This window comes from Alexandromys fortis, unplaced genomic scaffold, assembly GCF_014885135.2.
Source record: "Alexandromys fortis isolate MF-2015 unplaced genomic scaffold, M_Fortis_MF-2015_v1.1 scaffold_100_1_3062724, whole genome shotgun sequence".
Taxonomy (NCBI): domain Eukaryota; kingdom Metazoa; phylum Chordata; class Mammalia; order Rodentia; family Cricetidae; genus Alexandromys; species Alexandromys fortis.
The window spans coordinates 841121-859195 of NW_026067992.1; the positions used below are offsets into that span (position 1 = coordinate 841121).

Below are 18075 nucleotides of genomic sequence, written 5' to 3' on the forward strand. Positions count from 1 at the left end.
CCCCATTGTTGTGGGAGTGTTCCTGAGGAGACATGAATAACTGTTTATTCATTAACAACAGACCAAAAGAATAATTTCTCCCAAGTCCAGTTTAGTGATATTACATATCACACACACACACACACACACACACACACACACACACACCTTAAAGGATTGTGGGTGACCCACAAGTAGCTGCAACACTGAAAATCCCACCCCTTTCTTAGAGCTCCTTGCTTTATCTGAAAACAACTAGGTAGGTTGGAGAGTCTTCTCTTTCAACCAATTGTTAGGGCTTCTGCAGCTAGTGGGAGGGGCCTCAGAAATCATGTAAGTTTCAGGAACTTTTTCAGATTTGTGAGTTTTGCTTATTTCCTGAGTTTTAAAGGAGAGAATGTTTCAGTTTAGAGGAAATGGCTACAAAGACCCATAAATACATGCAAGTACCTTCTCTCAATTTAAAATTTAAATATAACTTTTTTAAAAAAAGTACTGTGCTCATGTCTTCAACCCTGCATCTGTAGTCTAGCAATGACTAGTCAATATTCCAGAGATCCAGAACAAATCTCATCTGTTCAGTTTACCCAGGCCAGAACAAGAGAAAGAAAGACTATCTCTGCAAGTTTCTTCTTATTTATCTCTTGCCCCGCCCAGGAATGTTAACACTTTCTTCACTTCAGCCTGGGTAAAATCTCTCATATTTTAGGTTGAAGCATGTTGCTCATTGCCAGTGCATGGGCAGTGGCTGTCATTGTTACAACTCTCAGAGGCTACATAACGTAGGAATGCTCAATTTTCAACAATGCATGCTTTGGAGTATACTAGGTAAGGTAAGCTTGTGGATAGCTTTTAAAAGTATCTGAAGCCTGGCGTGGTGGTGCACACCTGTGGTCCCAGGCTGCGGGAAATGGGGCAGGCTAACCAAGAGGTTAAGGTCAGTCTAGACATGTGAATCCTAGTCTTAAAAAAAGTAAATAAAGTAATAAAAAGAAATATAATCATCTCAGAAAATTTCTAGACATAATACTTCCTTACGAAGTTTTCTCCCCCCATATCCAGTGTTTCTTTAAATCCTGTGTGTAGCAGAAGCCTCTGGAAGGCTCACTGAAACACAGACTGCCGGCTCCACTACCTGAGCTCCTCAATCCACCAAGTCTAGACTGTGCCTAAGAATCTGCCTTCTGACTGAGGTCTGAGACCGCTCTCTTGTTTGTTGACTTTTTAAGGATGAATTTCGAAGGTACATAAGGAAAAAAGTCTTCTGCCTCCACTTATCTGCACTGAAGTCCTCTAGAAGCAAGAACCCAGAAGAACCTCTGGTGGCGGACCGCCACTCGGTCATAAACCGAGCTGTAATGAAGCCAGAATTAAAAGTAAGCGATCTAATGTGTGGGCTGTCCTGGCACATTTGTGGAAAAAGAACAGAGTGTGCGCTTGCTGGTTAAAGCTCTGACTATAATATGCTTGGGCTGGACTGATAGCTAGGTGTGCGACCCACAAGGGAACCTGGGCCGCATCATTCCCCGTTGATCCGCTTTCCTTTGTGAATGACGCCTGACCCTTTCATGTTTGTGGTTGCAGCTACAATGCATCCAAGTGCAGAAAATCAGGTACGTGTGGGATTTCCTGGAGAAGCGCTTTCGGAAAGTTGGGTAAGTATAGCCTTTTCTCGCCACCACCTTAGGACGCAGCTGAAGACCACTGACTCACTGGAGGCTGTAAACTGATGTGTGGTTCCTATCCCAACTATTTCCTAGGTTGCTAGAAGACAGTAACTCCTGCTTCGATATCCACCACACATTTGGATTGGGTCTGACCAGTGAAGAGCAAGAGGTCAGGTAGGCTTAAGGATGCTTACTGAGCCTCACCCTGCTGGCATGAAGTATCAAATGGACACTCATCGGTGTGCTGCTGGCACAGTGCTTTGCCAGCTTGATGTCATTTGCTGGCATCAGAAAGACATTCTAAATTATCTTCTTAGGCAAACATATTCAAAAGACACAGAAAGAACAAGCGACTCAAGTAAAATACCGCCCGTCTCCTCAGGCTTGTAGAATAGGCTTTATAATATTCTTGAGTCTTTTCATAAACATTGGTTTCTTAATCTTCCTGCATTGACTGAGAGCCAAAAAGACGCTATCCGGATCATGCTTTGCTGCAAACCAACAGCTGTGGAAATGAACATTTTACTGTTTACTTGGCTGTGTCATTCCGCGTTGCCTATGCTGTACCTAGAATAACCCTGGACTCATGACAGGAGTAAAGGGCTCTAACAGGCCTGCCCACGGCAAACATGGGGCTGCAGTCCCTTCCCTCCCTCTCCCTTATAAACCATAGATCGTATCCCCTAAGCTAGTCACCAAGTTCTGTTCCCGTAATTGAACATTTTCTTATGCCAGAGTCATTCCGAAGGCTGATCACCGAGGTCCAGCTATCAAAGTATTGAAGTCCAGCAATCAAATGCCCCCTTTGGTTCACCTGATTAATACGCCCAATCAAAACACACCACCGCTTTCCTAGCCCATTCTAACCGAGGCCTCCCCTTTTCCTCTTCTTAAAGATCACACCTGCAAGGTCATTTGCTGCTCTTTGTCTGCCTGAGTCAGAAAGCCGCCACTTTAACTTTTCTTCCCCACTTAACTAAGGATCTCTGTGGTAAAAATAGGCATTTAGACATAGTTTGTGCCATAATCCAGGGTCCAGGGTCCAGGGTCCAGGGTCCAGGAGGGAGCACCGTGCTTCTTTGTGGGTCCCTGTATTACTACAAGGACTTCGAAGTTGTCGGGCACAAGACACCCGAAGACCAAGTTCTCAGCATGAAGGAGATTTATTTTCCCCAGAGGGACAAAGGGGAGGGAATAAGAGACAGAGATAGGAGACAGAGAATGAGGGAGAAGGGGAGGGAATGGGGGGTGGGTGGGGATGTTTGCCCTAGAGGGACAAAAGACTGCCTCTGGACAGAGAAGAGAAAGACGTGGCACATAGGAAAATCGTAGTTTACCAAGGTAAAGGGGAAACCCCATGTTAGGATGAGGTGTTTAATTTTAATTAGGCATGTTAATTAGGGTAGTCAAAAGAAGGCTTTTGATAGCTGGACTTTGGTGATCAGTCTCAGAAGGAGAAAGTGGCCAAATAAGGGAGGAGACCTTGTTAATCAGCCTTAGGAAGGTACTCTAACAGTTTTGCAAGGCAAAGGGAATGGGGGAAGGGCAAAGCCTGTCACAGCCATGTTTGCTCAGGCCAGCTCGCACCCCTTCAAAGAGCTCAACAGAAAAATGCAGCAGAAATAACTAAATGATGGTGTTTCTTGAGTTATTGTCAGTGTGTCCCTGATATGTCAAGTATTTTGCAAGAGAGGAGTGATCTAAAGAAAAAGACATAGTTATTGATGGGCAGGGAGTGGAATCATGAGGCTGGTGTCTGTATGCTGCTAGAGAGGAGGGGATGCCATTTAATTTACTAACCAAAGGGAAAAGTCCCTGCTTCCCCCGGCTCTCGTTTGAAATATCCAATGCTGGTGAGCTCCAAAGGAAACAGCTGAGCCCTTCTGATAATCTGTAGCTCCTTAGACACTTCCAGGGACACTATTTGCCAGACATCATTGTGATCCACCAGAAACATCAATTGTCAAACTAAGAGGAAACATGTTGGTTGAATCAGGGCTTCTGGGCTGTACTCCCACAGCGCTGCGAGTTCCGTAGGAGCATGACAGCAGAGATGAGACAAAGAGCGCTGGAATTTGAGCAAGTTCCTCACGCGAGTTCTTTCTTACATTTTAGATTTCCACGTAGCTTATGGGCATGTGTGTGGTAACGTAAACCTACAGAGCATGTGTAGCGTTCAGGAGACAGGTTTGCAGGAGGCGGTTCTGTCCTACCATGTGAGTAGCAGGAAGCTGGCTCAGGTTCACAGGCTTGGCAGCAGGAGCCTTTACTCACTGAGCCCGCCTGCTTGTTTGCCCACCACCATGATTCTTATACAAAGTCTAGGAAACGTGAAGCGTTGGTTTCAGTTTTTCCTTCGTAGACATACTATGAGAAGTGAAGCAGGCATCTATAACCCAAACAATATTGCAAAATGTGTTAGAAATGAATGTTTAATGTGCTGAGATACAGAGACTTTTCAAAGTCATTAAAATGAAACTTAGTTACTAATACTTAGTGCAAGATGTTTAGAAGATTGATCTAGAACATTTAAGAGCTCTTAATGATAGACGCCAACATATTCCGCACAAGAAACCATTTCCACAAGAAAGATTCCCCATCGGTATAGCTAGCTCACATTTGTCCTTATTTATCGAGTGCCAGGCTTTAATAAATATCATACATAATTAAATTTAAATCTGTTCCACACATAAAGAACTTGACAATCTAATAAGCAAGACAGAGTACAGTATCCCAAATATGAAGAATCGAGAAATAATCTCATAAGCAGAGGCATATTTTATCTTGTAGGCATGCCAGACTGAAGGACAAAAGGAGCGGGTGGATGTGGCACATTTTCCCTTCATTCTTTAGAGTAAGCTGAGGGGCCTTTCCAGAGAAATTAAAAGGGACTGATTGATTGGACAGCATGAGAATTCAATAACTGAATCTGAGCTTGCTTGCGTTAAAAACCAAGAGCTCACTGCACGAGACGAGGGAAGGAGGGCAGGCAAAAATCTGACAAAATGACACGTTACAGCATCTAAATGCACACACTTCCCTGTGGGGTTCCTAGCAGCCTGGCAAAGAGACGGGATGTAGGATGTTCATCATTCTCACTTTTCGGCAGCAAAAGCTTATCAGGCCACCAGGAGCAGATACATTGCAAAAGGCATCAAAAAGTGTGTAAGTAAATGATCTGGGGAACCGGCTTGTTCTGGTCCTCACTTTCTCACCAGCTGAACTCAGCTCTGCTTCATCGTAGCCATCCTGGACAGGCTCACTGACGGCTAAGTGATTCGTTTCACAAGAAGGGATGCTATGAAAACACCGTATCTATCTGATCCTCGCGAGGCTTTCTTACTAGAACAGAATTAGGGTATCTTTTCACCTTCATTGCCATTCAGCCCATCCTGCTCCTGCCCCTTTGCTTAGGCTCCTGAAAACAGAAAAGCAACCTGGAAGATGGAGGAGGGGAGAAAAGAGAAATCAGAACCACCATGGGATTTTGCTATGGTACTCCTCAGGTCTGGATGGGCACAAAGCTGGAAAGAGAAACAAGTTACTCTTATGCCTTTGAAAGTTGCACTCTGAGAGAATGGTCACACACACACTCAGCCTCCACAGCATCTTTCTAGGAAGGAGTAAGTGACAGTTGGTCGGAGAATGGGAGAAAAGTCTTACTCATCCCCTAGAAGCTAAACACATGATCTCAATCCCTAATGTTCAACTAGGAGCTAGGAAGTTATCTTAAAAGACTATCTATATTTTATTTAGAATATGATTTGATAAAGCCAAGTAAATTGAGGTCAATGGTCTCTTTTCAATAAGTTGGAATTTTCAGGTCTACAGTTTTGTGGGTCTGGGTCTGTTGGGAGTATAAAACCATCTAGCTCCAGTTCAGAAGCGTGTGGAGACAGCAGTGTGTGTAAGACCTGATGAGCCTTGTGGGCGGCATGACCGAGATGATGCCTAGATCTCACTGTACCTTCACCACAACTTTCTGGTTCTTTCCCTTCTGAGCCTTTCTATATGGAGTGCTCAGGCATTCTCCATCAGCGGAGACTCTTGGGAGCACCTCACTAGCTTGTACTGAGAGCCAAATTCCTTCATGAGCTGTTTCCCCCCGATTTTACGGAAGCTTGTAATTTAGGAAATGAAAGAAATAGATAGACAGCAGAGGGGATCGGGATGAAAAGCTAAGTAACTGTTAGTACACGTCATTTAGAGACATGGCGTTTCTTTATATCACTGCTTCATTAACGAACTTGGAGATTTATTCTAGTGAACAATCTCTCATGGCATACCCAAAGTGTTTTGTGATGGGGGATTTCTAGGACCAACCCACTTGTACTACGCAGTTATGCCCAAATACCAGACAACAGATGTCATAGCCTGGGCATCTTAGACCTCTGTTTCTTTGGAAAGCAGGAATTTTGAGGGAGGGAGGGAGGGACAGACTAGCAGACTCCCCCAGGAGCTTTCCCAATTCACTTTCCTACAGAATTGAGTCATGCTGGACTCTTCTGCTTGGCCTTGACTACTTGGGAAACTGGAGGAATCTCTCCTGCCAGAGATACCCTTGCAGGCCAGCAGGCTATCTGAATGGAAAGAGTGGGCAAAAGCTGAGGGCTTTTGTGAAGGTTGAGAAGGACACCAGGGATTGAAGCACACTTCTGCTTCATTGCTAAAGACCCCAACTCTAGTCGTCTGGGCTCCAGGGCCTCATACAAATCTCGCTAGCAATTCTTTGAGAGATATATTGATGTATTCATTTGGTTTATTCCTCAAAGGAAAATACTCCTAACCATTCACAGTTGGTATTTCAGAACCATACATTTTACAAGATCTGAATATCTCAGAACCCGAGGAAATCCCTTTTGAACCCAGACTCACAAACTCAAACTCACAGGGAGAATGACATCCCCTTCCAGAGTTCTCAGCTGTGGACCTGGTCATATCCACCCTCTGAGAAGGGGCCGTCTGCTATCACAGCAGTTTCTCCCCTAATTGATAGGGATGGATATTAGCAAAACCTACTTAGCTGTGTATGACCTACACTGTTTGGAAAGGCCACACAGAATGATCTCAGTCTCTTTTCTCTGACACCTCATCAGATCTTCAGTGGTGGCATATAGCTTTGACCTTTCCCTGTGTGACTTGGCATCAAGCCTAATCTTGCTTCTGGTTGCTCCACCACTGGTCAACATCCCTGAGAATTCTCTGTGGCTGGCTCTGAGATCGATATGGGTACACAATCTCTAAACATATGAGAATTTCCTTTGGCAAAGGATAGTAGACATGGCAGAAGAGCACAGAGCAGGCTGGCTGTGATTCCATCATGGTTCCAGATGAGCCCCAAAGAATCAATCACAGGCAAGGCTTGATCCACACTATCCCATCCTTTATGTTTCCATGACCTAAGCTCCTCCCTCAGTGGCAATATCAGGAACTATATTACCAGACAGGGAGAGACCAGAGGTGTTGAATCCTCAGCTTGCATTCTTAGGTGGATTTCTGTAGTATCAATATGTCCTTAGTTGTCCATCAGGGTTAAATTTGGAATCTTGTCAGGGGAGAGAGTACTGCAGACATGGGGCCCCATGATTTTTGCTAACTCCAAACTTTTGGGGAATATATTCTCTGTCTAGCCCCAGATCCTAGAAAAACAGATCTGCAAAAGCTCTCTTTCTGCCTTTAAAAACAGCTGAAGCAATTTGAGGAAGAAACATGTAAATACATGGTTTAATTCAATGAGGTAAGTGATTCTACTGAAAAGGAAAGTGTTGTTGAAGGAGAGAAAAAAATTGATTATGTCAGACAGAATCGTATTTTAAAGACAGCTTCCATTTATCTGGGATTTGCCATGTCCTCGGTACACTTTTGACAACTGCTTTGCATATTTATCTTACTAAGAGATTGATCAGAATTTTATTAGTCATATTTTATCAGATTCATTTCTCAGATGAGGGAACCAAGGTTTTGCCCCACCTCCAATTTGGCTGACTATTAATTTAAGCAGATAATTCGTGACTGAGTTGTATGTGTTAGACTCAACTTTAACCCTGCAGGATATATTAAGCATCCCTTCAAAAGTTATGTTTCTATAATGTCAGAAACCGCCAATTATCACATTGGGAGAAGAAGGCATGGACTGTGGAGACAGATATCTCAGTTGCGAAAGCACTTGCCCTGGAGGAATGAGGACTTGGGTGTGATCTCTAGAACCCAAGTGAAAAGAGCGAAACAATGTTGGTGCTTATTGGTTATCCCACTGCTAGGAATGGCTTATACACACACATGAATGTGCACATGCACCTGCCCACACATGTACACACGAACACACATGCTTTCAAAGAAGGCCTATGTTCAGGTACTCATATATGCTATAAAGAAAAGTAAGGTAGGTTAAAGAAATTAAGGAAAGTTAGGTAGGTCCTGCTCCTCCACCCTCTCCCAGTGCTAGGGAGCAAACCCAGGGTCTTGCATGTACTAGGCAAATGCTCTACCATGACATCATACCCCCAGGCCTAGGGGTGGGGGCGGAGACTGTTTTCCATAGGATTGTTATGGAAGGCCTCAAGAAGGAGAAATACTTTTTAGAGCCCTGAATGAAGCAAGTCACCCAAAAGATGCAAGGTCTAGGTAGAAGAAAGGGCAAGGGCAAAGGCTTGCTGGGTATGGAGGGAGGTGTGGTCACTCTCGCCATTCTGAACTACTTGGCTTGGTTCTCAGGTTTGGCTTTTAAAGGTTGAGTAGCATTTACAAAGAGAAGACTGTGGGCAAGCACACCATGCATGTGGGGTGGGGCGGGGTGGGGGAAGGTGAATGGACCAAGCCTTGGGTCTGAGAGGTTCTGACAGTTTGGCCAATAACTGATTCTTGTCACAGATTCAATGTGGCTTGAGTTCAAGTCTTTTGAGGTTTCAGAATGAGATTTAGGGCTCATAAATTCACACAGCAATGTGGCTCCTCTTCTACTCTGCTTCTTCATCCCCTGAGCCTCAGCGCCCCCATCAGAGTTAGCGGACTTTAGAGTAAGTCATCTCTCCCCATGGCAAGCAATAATTAAAGCTGGTGTAACATGCCTTAAAAGTCAAGTGAACTTCAACTCAGTCAGTCTGTCATCTGATAGCAAGACCAAAGGCCCCTCACATAGACTCTCCTTGCTGGTCCCTGTAGAGGTGGAGTTGTGAACTTGATGCCCATGGAGGGCATGGTTAGGTGGAGCTTTCTTTTCTGGTCCTCAGAACTTGGGACAGCTACTTAATTTCCTCCAATTTCAGTTTTCTTTATAAACAGTGATAATATGAAACTTAAAAGTTCCTGGTCATAATTAATATTAGCGGGATGAGCCTTTGACTGAAGACCCACAGTGTCTTTTCCTATCGGCAAGATTGTCCCTTTAGAACTCTATAGAACACTGTAAGGATCAAATGAATCTTTTGCAAACACTTGAAAAATCATAAAGCATAACCCAAATACGAGGGCTTCTCTTTGCAGTGGACATGTGTCATGCACCTTGTGTGGGAAGCAGACACTTGCAAGTGACAATCTTAGAGCATCTTCCTGGGAATTTGTTCTTTTTTTCTGGTACATTGATGGAAACCTGCTCTGGGAGATTCCAGGGTAAGACAGACACCCATCACTGAAGTCTGGGGTAAATTGAATGACTGAGGAGTCTAGAAATGTCTTCAGACCTGTGTCTTTTTAGCTGCTCTTAGGATGTAATCAGATTATTTTTTTTTAATGTCTTTCTAATTTCATTTTGACTGAGTTGTAGTAAAAACAGTTTTAAAGCAGGAAGAAACCAAATTTGTTCATTATGTATCAACTTTCATTTTAAAGATATACTCATAGTTTAGAATAAGACTATAGATATCAAGGTACAAGATGCCTAAAGGACAGAGGTGGCTGATTTTTGGTCAGCTTGCCGGTGCTCACTTGTCACGGGCTTCTGGGCTGACACTAACAGATGTCAATCTCCCACAGAAGATTAGTGTGTGGGCCCAACGCTATCGAGGTGGAGATCCAGCCCATATGGAAGCTGCTGGTTAAACAGGTAACTAGACAATTTTCTTCTTTTTGAAAAACAGAATATGCTTCTTAATTTCTTGGCCTCAGGGGGATTGTAAATAACACTTACATCCCTCAGTGGGAATGCTATCTGTGTTTCGTGATGCTGCTTCTTGACACTAACCTATATTTTTTTCTGTTTACTAAGGCTTCCTTTCAGTTTTATTTAAGCTCAGCAAACACGCAAACACACAAACACACACACATCAGGATTTATGACTGATCCTTTCCAACTGCCTCTTATTTATTGCTCTATCTGTTTATCTATCTATCTATCTATCTATCTATCTATCTATCTATCTATCTATCTATCTATCTATCATCTAGTGTTTGGGGACATAGTCGTGTGTGTGTGTGTGTGTGTGTGTGTGTGTGTGTGTGTGTGTGTGTAGGTCAGAGAACCACTCATAGGACTCAGTTCTTCCTTTCCACCAAGTTGGTCTCCAGGGGTCAAACTCAGGTGACCAGGATTGGTAGCAAGTGCTTTTACCTGCTAAACCATCTCATCAGCCCAACAACACTTAAGCTGAAATACACTTCTCAGTGGGAGTCAGATTCCTGTTTTGTAATATATTGTTCCTTTTGTCGTCTTTAGTTTCTGTTGTGATAGTATTGTGGCATCCTAATCTGCTCAGGGTACGACAACACAATCACATAGACTGGGTAGAAATCCAAGTTCAAGGGACACTTGGTGATTTTTGGATCAACAGTCTCTCCTGTGTCTTCTCATGAAGGATGCCTGATCTCTGCCTCTCAGGACCTATGTAACCGAAATTATCTCTCAAAGCCCCATCTCCCAGTACCACCACATTGGTGGTCAGTACTTCAACAAAGGAAGATGTTTGGAGAGGCCATAAGTATGCAGTCTAACCACAGAGGCACTTTATTACAGCTATGATCCCTAAGAGTTTGAAATTCAGTCCTTACACATTCTTTTACTATTTTCTGTCTCATTGAGTGTGACTTATTATTATTATTATTATTATTATTATTATTAATTTTAAATAGTATGGTGTGTTTTGACACTTAGTACTTTTGTGTAAGCCAACCTTCAGTGGGACAATTTCCCCCTTCCACTCTCTGAGCTTGCTGTCCCTCTCTGATGACTTTGTACCTGCCTTCATTTGGTCCCCAGTGTTTTATTGGATCAGAACCAGGTCCCTATTGGAGAGAACAAGTTTTACCCGTGGGCCCTTTGGTCTGTGAGGGGCTTGGTGCCAGTCATGGCTGTGCCATGGACCCTGTTCTGTCCCATTCCACCCTCTGCTGGCTATGTTTTCAGCCTCCACACTGGGGCAGGAAGCATACTGACACCTCTTCTTCTCTCCATAGCCCTGGTTTCAGTTCCAGTTCCTTCTCTCTCTCTCTCTCTCTCTCTCTCTCTCTCTCTCTCTCTCTCTCTCTCTCTCTCTCTCTCTCTCTTTTNTTGAGACAGGGTTTCTCTGTGGTTTTGGAGCCTGTCCTGGAACTAGCTCTTGTAGACCAGGCTGGTCTCGAACTCACAGAGATCTGCCTGCCTCTGCCTCCCAAGTGCTGGGATTAAAGGCGTGCGCCACCACCGCCCGGCAGTTCCTTGTCTCTTATGAGAGATTTTCTGTCCCTACTTCCTCTCTCAATGTGCCATCTACTTTTGATCCAGGCTGCCGCTCTCTGGCTCCACACAATGTCCCACAGTTTTAACCTGTTTAAAAATATGATCATGTGTATCTGTGTTATTAAAAATATGATCATGTGTATCTGTGTTATGCATGATGCGTGAAGTAGAAATGAGCATTTGGGAAACACAGGTCCATGTACCAAGGGCTGCATGTGTGGAGGTCAGAGGACAACTTTTAGTTCACTCTTTCCTTTCACCTTTACGTGAATTTCAGGGATAGAATTCAGGTCCCACAGGCTTGCACTGTCAAATGTCTTTATCCACTGAGCCATCTTGCTAGCAAGCATATTTTGAGTCTTTTTCTAACCCTTGAAAATGGTCAGTTTTTTTTTTTTTGAGAATGGCCATCTCTGTCTAATGTAAAATATCATCCACCATTGTTCTATTTCTGGAGCAAACAGCAGGCTGTTATCATTCAGCATTAGATCTTAGAGCTGTGCTTTATTCCCAGCCAAAGGGAGTGGGGGGCACAGCTTTCTCATGCGCCTATTTCCACCCCACATGCGCACAGCCTCCCCAGCTGTGGAAAGGCAGGCCATCTAATGCATTTGAAAACTGCGAAGTGTTTTTCAAAGTATTTTTCAAAGAACCTAAATCTGATCCTTTTCAAAAGGACTCTGGTATTTCTTAGCACACATCAGTCAGAACCTTAGCAAAATTAAAGGTGTGTCTGTGGGGGCGGGGTGTAAATTGCTTCACATTTAGTTTGCAAGGGGTTAGAATCAGGGGGTTAAATTAGTTATGCTGCTGCTGCTTCTTCCGAAGAAATATTTAAACAACTTTCCACTGCATTCCTATAAATCCAGAGTCATGTTATTATTAGTACATAATCTATAATTAGAGCATTTTATGCCAAGTGAACTCAAGAGCTATAATTTGTAAGTAAAGCAATTGAGATGGGGATAATACGAAACACCAAGAAACAAAAGCTTTTTAAATTTATAAATAATATCCAGAAGGCTTGAGAAACACTTAATGTGTAGCTTTATTAACTTATTAAGTAGCTATCAGTTCATTGTTAGAAGCAGAGTGGAACTTTATTCCGTGTGGGAGATAATTACAGAAAGCAGTATTTGGAGAGCGTACCCCCGATGTTAGCCAGTATTTCATCTAATTTATAAGGATGATAAAGAGCCCTTCCTCAGGAAGGGAATCCACTTCATCCTAGCGGGCGCTCTCATGTTTGCTGTCTCTGTGTGTTGTGGAAACTTACTTCAATTCCTCCCTAAGAGTTGCTCTTCCTGTTGGGATTGTTAGATTTATCTATTTAGGGGAACTGAGGCTGAGGTTGGGATTGTTAGATTTATCTATTTAGGGGAACTGAGGCTGAGGCTGGGATTGTTATATTTATCTATTTAGGGGTACTGAGGCTGATCCAGGGCTTGAGTATGCTAAACAGGTACTCTACAGCTGAGCTTCACCCCAGCGTTCTACTGTAAGCATTATAGGAACCCATAAAACCAAAGTGGGAAATATGGGGGATAAAAGAACAAAAGGTGCTATGGAGGCACCCATGCCTGCTGATCAGCTTTGGAGTTGGTGACATCATCCCAGACGATGTTTGCTAAATCTTTGAGAAAACCACTGAAAGGGAAAGTATGGCTTCAGGACCTCCAAGGCCAAGTTCTCAGCACAAAGGAGATTTATTTGCCCCAGAGGGACAAAGGGCAGAGATATGGGACAAAGACAGAGGTAGAGGACAGGGAGAAGAGAAAAGGGACAAGGAAGAAGGGAAAGGGCTATTTGTCCTGGAGGGACAAAGGACTGCCTCTGCTGAGAGCAGAGACAGACATGGTCCACAGGCAAATGGCTGTTTACAAAGGTAAAAAGGAAACCCTGTGTTAGAATGAGGTGTTTCATTTTAATTGGGCATGTTAATTAAGTAAGCCAAACAGGGCTTTTGATTGCTGGACTTTTGAATACTTTGATAGTTGGACATTGGTAGTCACTCTCAGAAGGAGGAAACAGCCAAATAAGGAAATAGACCTCCACAGCTATCTTTAAGAATTTAATTTAATTTTTTTTTTTTTAGGAAGGCAGAGGGAATGGGGAGAAGGGCAAGGCCTGACAGAGCCATGCTCACCATGCCTGAGCTGATAGGAGGCCCTTTAGCCACTGATGCTCAGGGTCCTTCTGAGCTCAAGGGGAAGAATCCGCTGACTCTACTGCCTCTAAAAGTATCTTACTACAGCCTGCAACAGAAAAAAATATGCTATCTTAAAATAGCCTGGGTAAAAGAAGAATCTCCCATTTTCATAGCACAATTAATCTAAGTCCGCAGCATGGGAGAACATAAAAGATAAACCTATGATTTTACAATGAGACTGAATTATGTTTTTCCTCCATTATGGTGCTGTGTGACTCTATTCCTGGGCAGACATGAGCAAAACCTACTCAACTCAAACAGCAAGCTGACAACAGGCCAAACTACTTACAGCACTGATGTCCAACTTGGTGAACCAATTAGTTTGGTTCTTACAAAAACATGGGTGAGGGATTACTTATTAGTGCATAAAAACTTCAAAGGGAGATGCGCCAACAAAAGTTCATCCAAAGATGAATGACATCTCATAAAATCTAGAAACCTGGAGTGAACTGCAGAACATGCAGGCAACTCAATGGGTTAGAATTGTCTTGTCCTAGTGCCTCGGGGGGCTTGGACCTTATCAAGGTACTGTGGCTGATCTGGGTTCCCTCCAAGCAGGTTGGTTTATCAAGTGATTGCTAAGCAGCTCAGTTTATTTTCATCAATCTTCAGGGCTTATAAATTCTTGAGGAAGGAGAGGTCTGGTGAATCCAGTCAGTTTCAAGAACTTCCTGAAGCTATCCTAATTGTTTCCGTCCGGTCTTAAGGACACCTTTCTGTCAAATGGGGTATTTCCACCCCCCATCCACCCAAGAACATCCTGTTGGTTCACTTTCTTGGAAAGATCCTCTCCTAAAACACCTGTTGTTTCACTTTTCCATTTACACCTTGTGTCTCCCTCCCAAATGGAGGGTTTTAACCTGGAGACTGCTGCACGGCATATGCATAAATGGCAAATTGCTAGATTTCGTTACTGGCGAAGTATGTTTTAGGAAATAAGAAGAGGGAATGTTTTAGCATGACTCTGAGTATTTAGAGTAACTTCTACCATATTGCTTTCTATGCGCTTGCCATTGCATTTGCTTGAGTTCTAAGGGAATTCTTAAATAGAAGAGGTCCTCATATGTTGTTAAAATGAAAGGACATTCTATAAAGTAATGATATACTTCTGATCGCTACCACATAAATGACTCCTGTGCTATTTTTATACCTGCAGGTTTTAAATCCATTCTATGTGTTCCAAGCCTTCACCCTTACTCTGTGGCTGTCTCAGGGTTACATAGAATACTCGGTGGCCATCATCATTTTGACCGTTATCTCTATTGTCTTAAGCGTGTATGACTTGAGACAGGTAAGCGTTGAAATCATGGTTGGATTCCATTTGTATTTACCTTCTAGCTAAACAAACAAACAAAAAGCCTATAGAATTTGCCCCTGGAGCATGGAGAAGGTCTGTCGAATACAAGTCATAAGGTAGCATTAGCAAATCTTACTATGGGGATACTTGGGGGACAGGGCATTGGGAGTATCAAGAAGATTCAAAAGTCTTTGCAAAGTCTGATCATCAGCTGGGGGCTTAACTGGACGGACTGTATTTAGGACTCTGAGGTTGTGTGTGATCAGGTGTGAAGAATGCTGCATGGACTGATGGCAGTCTTACTGCCAAGGTGGAGGGGGCAGTGACCCAACACTCACATTAACCAAGACACAAGATACGATTTCATATTTCTTTTTAGTATGACAACCAGAAGTCAGGCTGCTAGTTGTGAGGATAGGCATACTTGTAATTGAAATAGATGTTGCAGTGTAATTTTGTCAAAATGAAATAATTCTTCCTATCAGCAACAAGCAAGATCATTGATTTCTCCAGATCCTCACCTGCACTGTGTGATAGATACTGGCATGCGAAGTCTTCATGCACTAAGTGTTTAGTGTTTTAAAGTACACTCACTGATTGCTAGTGAAGGAAGGCGTATTTTATCTATCTGAGCATTCCATGTTTCTTTTATATTCAAAGGCCTCTCATACCCACCACACACACCTATGGAAAACTTTCACTTTTAGCTGATCTTTCCTACTCTATTTTGCCTTTTTCATACACTAACGATTATACAGAGGCAAACGTATTTCTCTTTTCTGTCTCGGTTTCTGGTTTCTTGATCTGCACATCTGTTGCATCACAAAACGTGTCCTGGGGAGATGCAACGCCCACATCTACTCACCCCAGACAGGGATCCTACAAGAGACCAAAGAATGGCTACCACCGAAGTCCAACTTGTGTTGGGGTTTCTTACAGGATTATGGGTGAGGAGTTACTTACAGAATCAGCAATTACTTAAAAGCAGCTGTATCATCAAGGTCCACTCTAGCATGGGTGACAGCTCACAAGGCTGCAAACATGAAGCACCATGCACAGCCCACAGGCAGCTCCAAAGGTTGGGCACTGCCCTTTGCTAGTGACTGCATCTAAACCTCTTCCAGGCAGCTCTTCCAAGCAACTGGTTTGGTCTCAGGGTCTTTTGCAGTTTAGCTTCCCTCTGTCTGAGACTTAACTGTGACAGATGGGGCCTAGTGAATCTGATCAGTTTCAGGGACTTCCTGAAATTATTTTTGTTTGCCTTCCTGCGTAAGGAACTTCCCTGGAAAAGGGAAAGTTTTAATCTTAGATGGAACTGTTGCACAAGAATATATAAAGTTAGGCATTTTTTAATTTATTTTTTGGTATTTTAAACTGTTTATCGAAATTAAACATTTGGTGCTGGACAGATGGTTTAGTGACTAAGAGTGGTGATTACGCTGGCAGAGGACCCAGAAACCACTGGTGGTTTACAACCATCTGTCACTCCAGTTCAGGGAATCTGATGCCCTCTTTTGGCCCCCGGGAGCATGAGGTTACAAGTGGTATGCGTGCGTGCGTGTGCACACGTGCACACACACACACACACACAAATACATGTGGGCAAAGCTATACACATAAAAATTAAATTAAAAAAATTAAAAAATTAAAATTCACGTTTTCTTAACAGAATCCCTAATTTACTTTGCCTTAACACAGTTAACCACATGGGAACATGAGTTTTAATGGCAGCGCGACAAAGGGTTTCAGAAGAATAGGAATTAGAAGGCAAACACTAATCTTCTTAGCAGCTGGTATTCCTTTACAAAACTTAACTGACCTAACTTGTCTAACGCCTTGTGAAGCCACACCAAGTGAGCCTATTTCCTTCATAGCTTCAGCCCTGAGCCTTCAACCATTAATACCATTTATGATTTCATAATTCACAATAGGTCCCTATATCCATCATATACGTATGTTGGGCGCAGTGTTTATAGAAGGAGACACATACCATAGAATAGTTTCCTCCCACCTGAGAGGAGCTTGCTTATCTCCGCATGGGAAACAGTGGCCAGGTTTCCTGGCTCCCAGTGTGCTACATGCTATTGCACTGAGTGCATTTTCATAACCTGACCTGTGGACTTTGAGGTAACAGTAAGATCTGGAGGAATAGAGCCTAGCAGGAAGGAATATCTAAGTCATTGTGCTGAATTCAACGTTTCTCTGAATTGAAGCTAAGAAGGATAATCTCCCTGCCTGATTACTCTACCCCAAATTATGCCACTTAGAGAAAGCTTACATTACCATGGCTAAGAAACACCTGAGCTGTAGTCCCTTGCTAAGAAGTTAGGAGAATCCAAGCCGGGGCTGAATGCAAACCCCAGACTGTGTTTACTTAGTGCACCTGCTAGCATAGGACTGAGGGTATCACTGTACCCCCTCTTCCCTGGCTCTGCCTTCAACCTTGACCTAGCAGGGCCCTGGGGCACCTGAGTTAATGCACCACTTCCAATATCTCTGGAGAAAATCCAGCCACAGCAAACACAAAGATATCCGGCAGCAGATGTGGAATAATAACAGTATGCAAATGAGCTGTGGAAACTGATCCTGGTCCCCCTGAAGAGGGACTGTAGAAACCAGAGGGGGCCCAATGAAAATCAGGCAATGAGCTTTGCAGCCATGGCGAGCATCACAGAGCTTGCCTTCTCCTGGCTGGCTGGTTGTCATAGAAACCCATGCTTATAGTTTCCAAGTACATTAGCTCAAAGAGAATGCTTACATTAGCCTATCCCTGTGTTGTTGGAGATGTAGACCACTCCAGGTCTATGAAAGACACTTTCGCTGAGGGTCTACTACATGACAGAGTCTGGGGACAGAGAGGAATGCACGGCTCCTTTCCCACCCTGGGAATTGGGTGTCTCACCCAATTGGGAATTGGGAGGAAGGACAACAGGTAGCTGTAACAGAAGTTATCAGTACGCCAGCCGAGGTGTGCAGCCAGCAGCAGAGCTCTGCCTTCCTCCTGGATCTGGTCCTTGTCGGGGGAGGTCATATTTACACAGAGCTTCATGGGAAGGATTAGAAAGAGCTTGCTAGCGGCAAGCTGGGCTGAACATTCTAGGGAATAGCCCCAGCAGAGGCGTGGAAGCATGGCAGATTCCCCAGAACGCTAAATCTGATAAACAAATTCAGCTTCCCAGCACAATGAGGTTGGAGAATTACAGTCAAGCGCTATTAACTCCTACCTCCCCACTTCCAAATGGGCTGATTAGCATCCTCTCCAGCTGAAGTTATT

At 43.5% G+C, this 18075-nt stretch overlaps 1 protein-coding gene across 1 annotated transcript in view; it reads left to right on the top strand.

Moving 5' to 3' along the window:
- The window catches only part of Atp13a5 (ATPase 13A5), a 122347-nt gene that overhangs the window by 21865 nt on the left and 82407 nt on the right, over positions 1 to 18075 (top strand). Inside the window, exons 3-7 of the mRNA XM_050159928.1 lie at positions 1209 to 1355; positions 1564 to 1634; positions 1740 to 1820; positions 9618 to 9687; positions 14661 to 14795. Of these exons, the coding sequence (XP_050015885.1) occupies positions 1209 to 1355; positions 1564 to 1634; positions 1740 to 1820; positions 9618 to 9687; positions 14661 to 14795 (504 nt within the window). The remainder of the gene's footprint in view (positions 1 to 1208; positions 1356 to 1563; positions 1635 to 1739; positions 1821 to 9617; positions 9688 to 14660; positions 14796 to 18075) is intronic.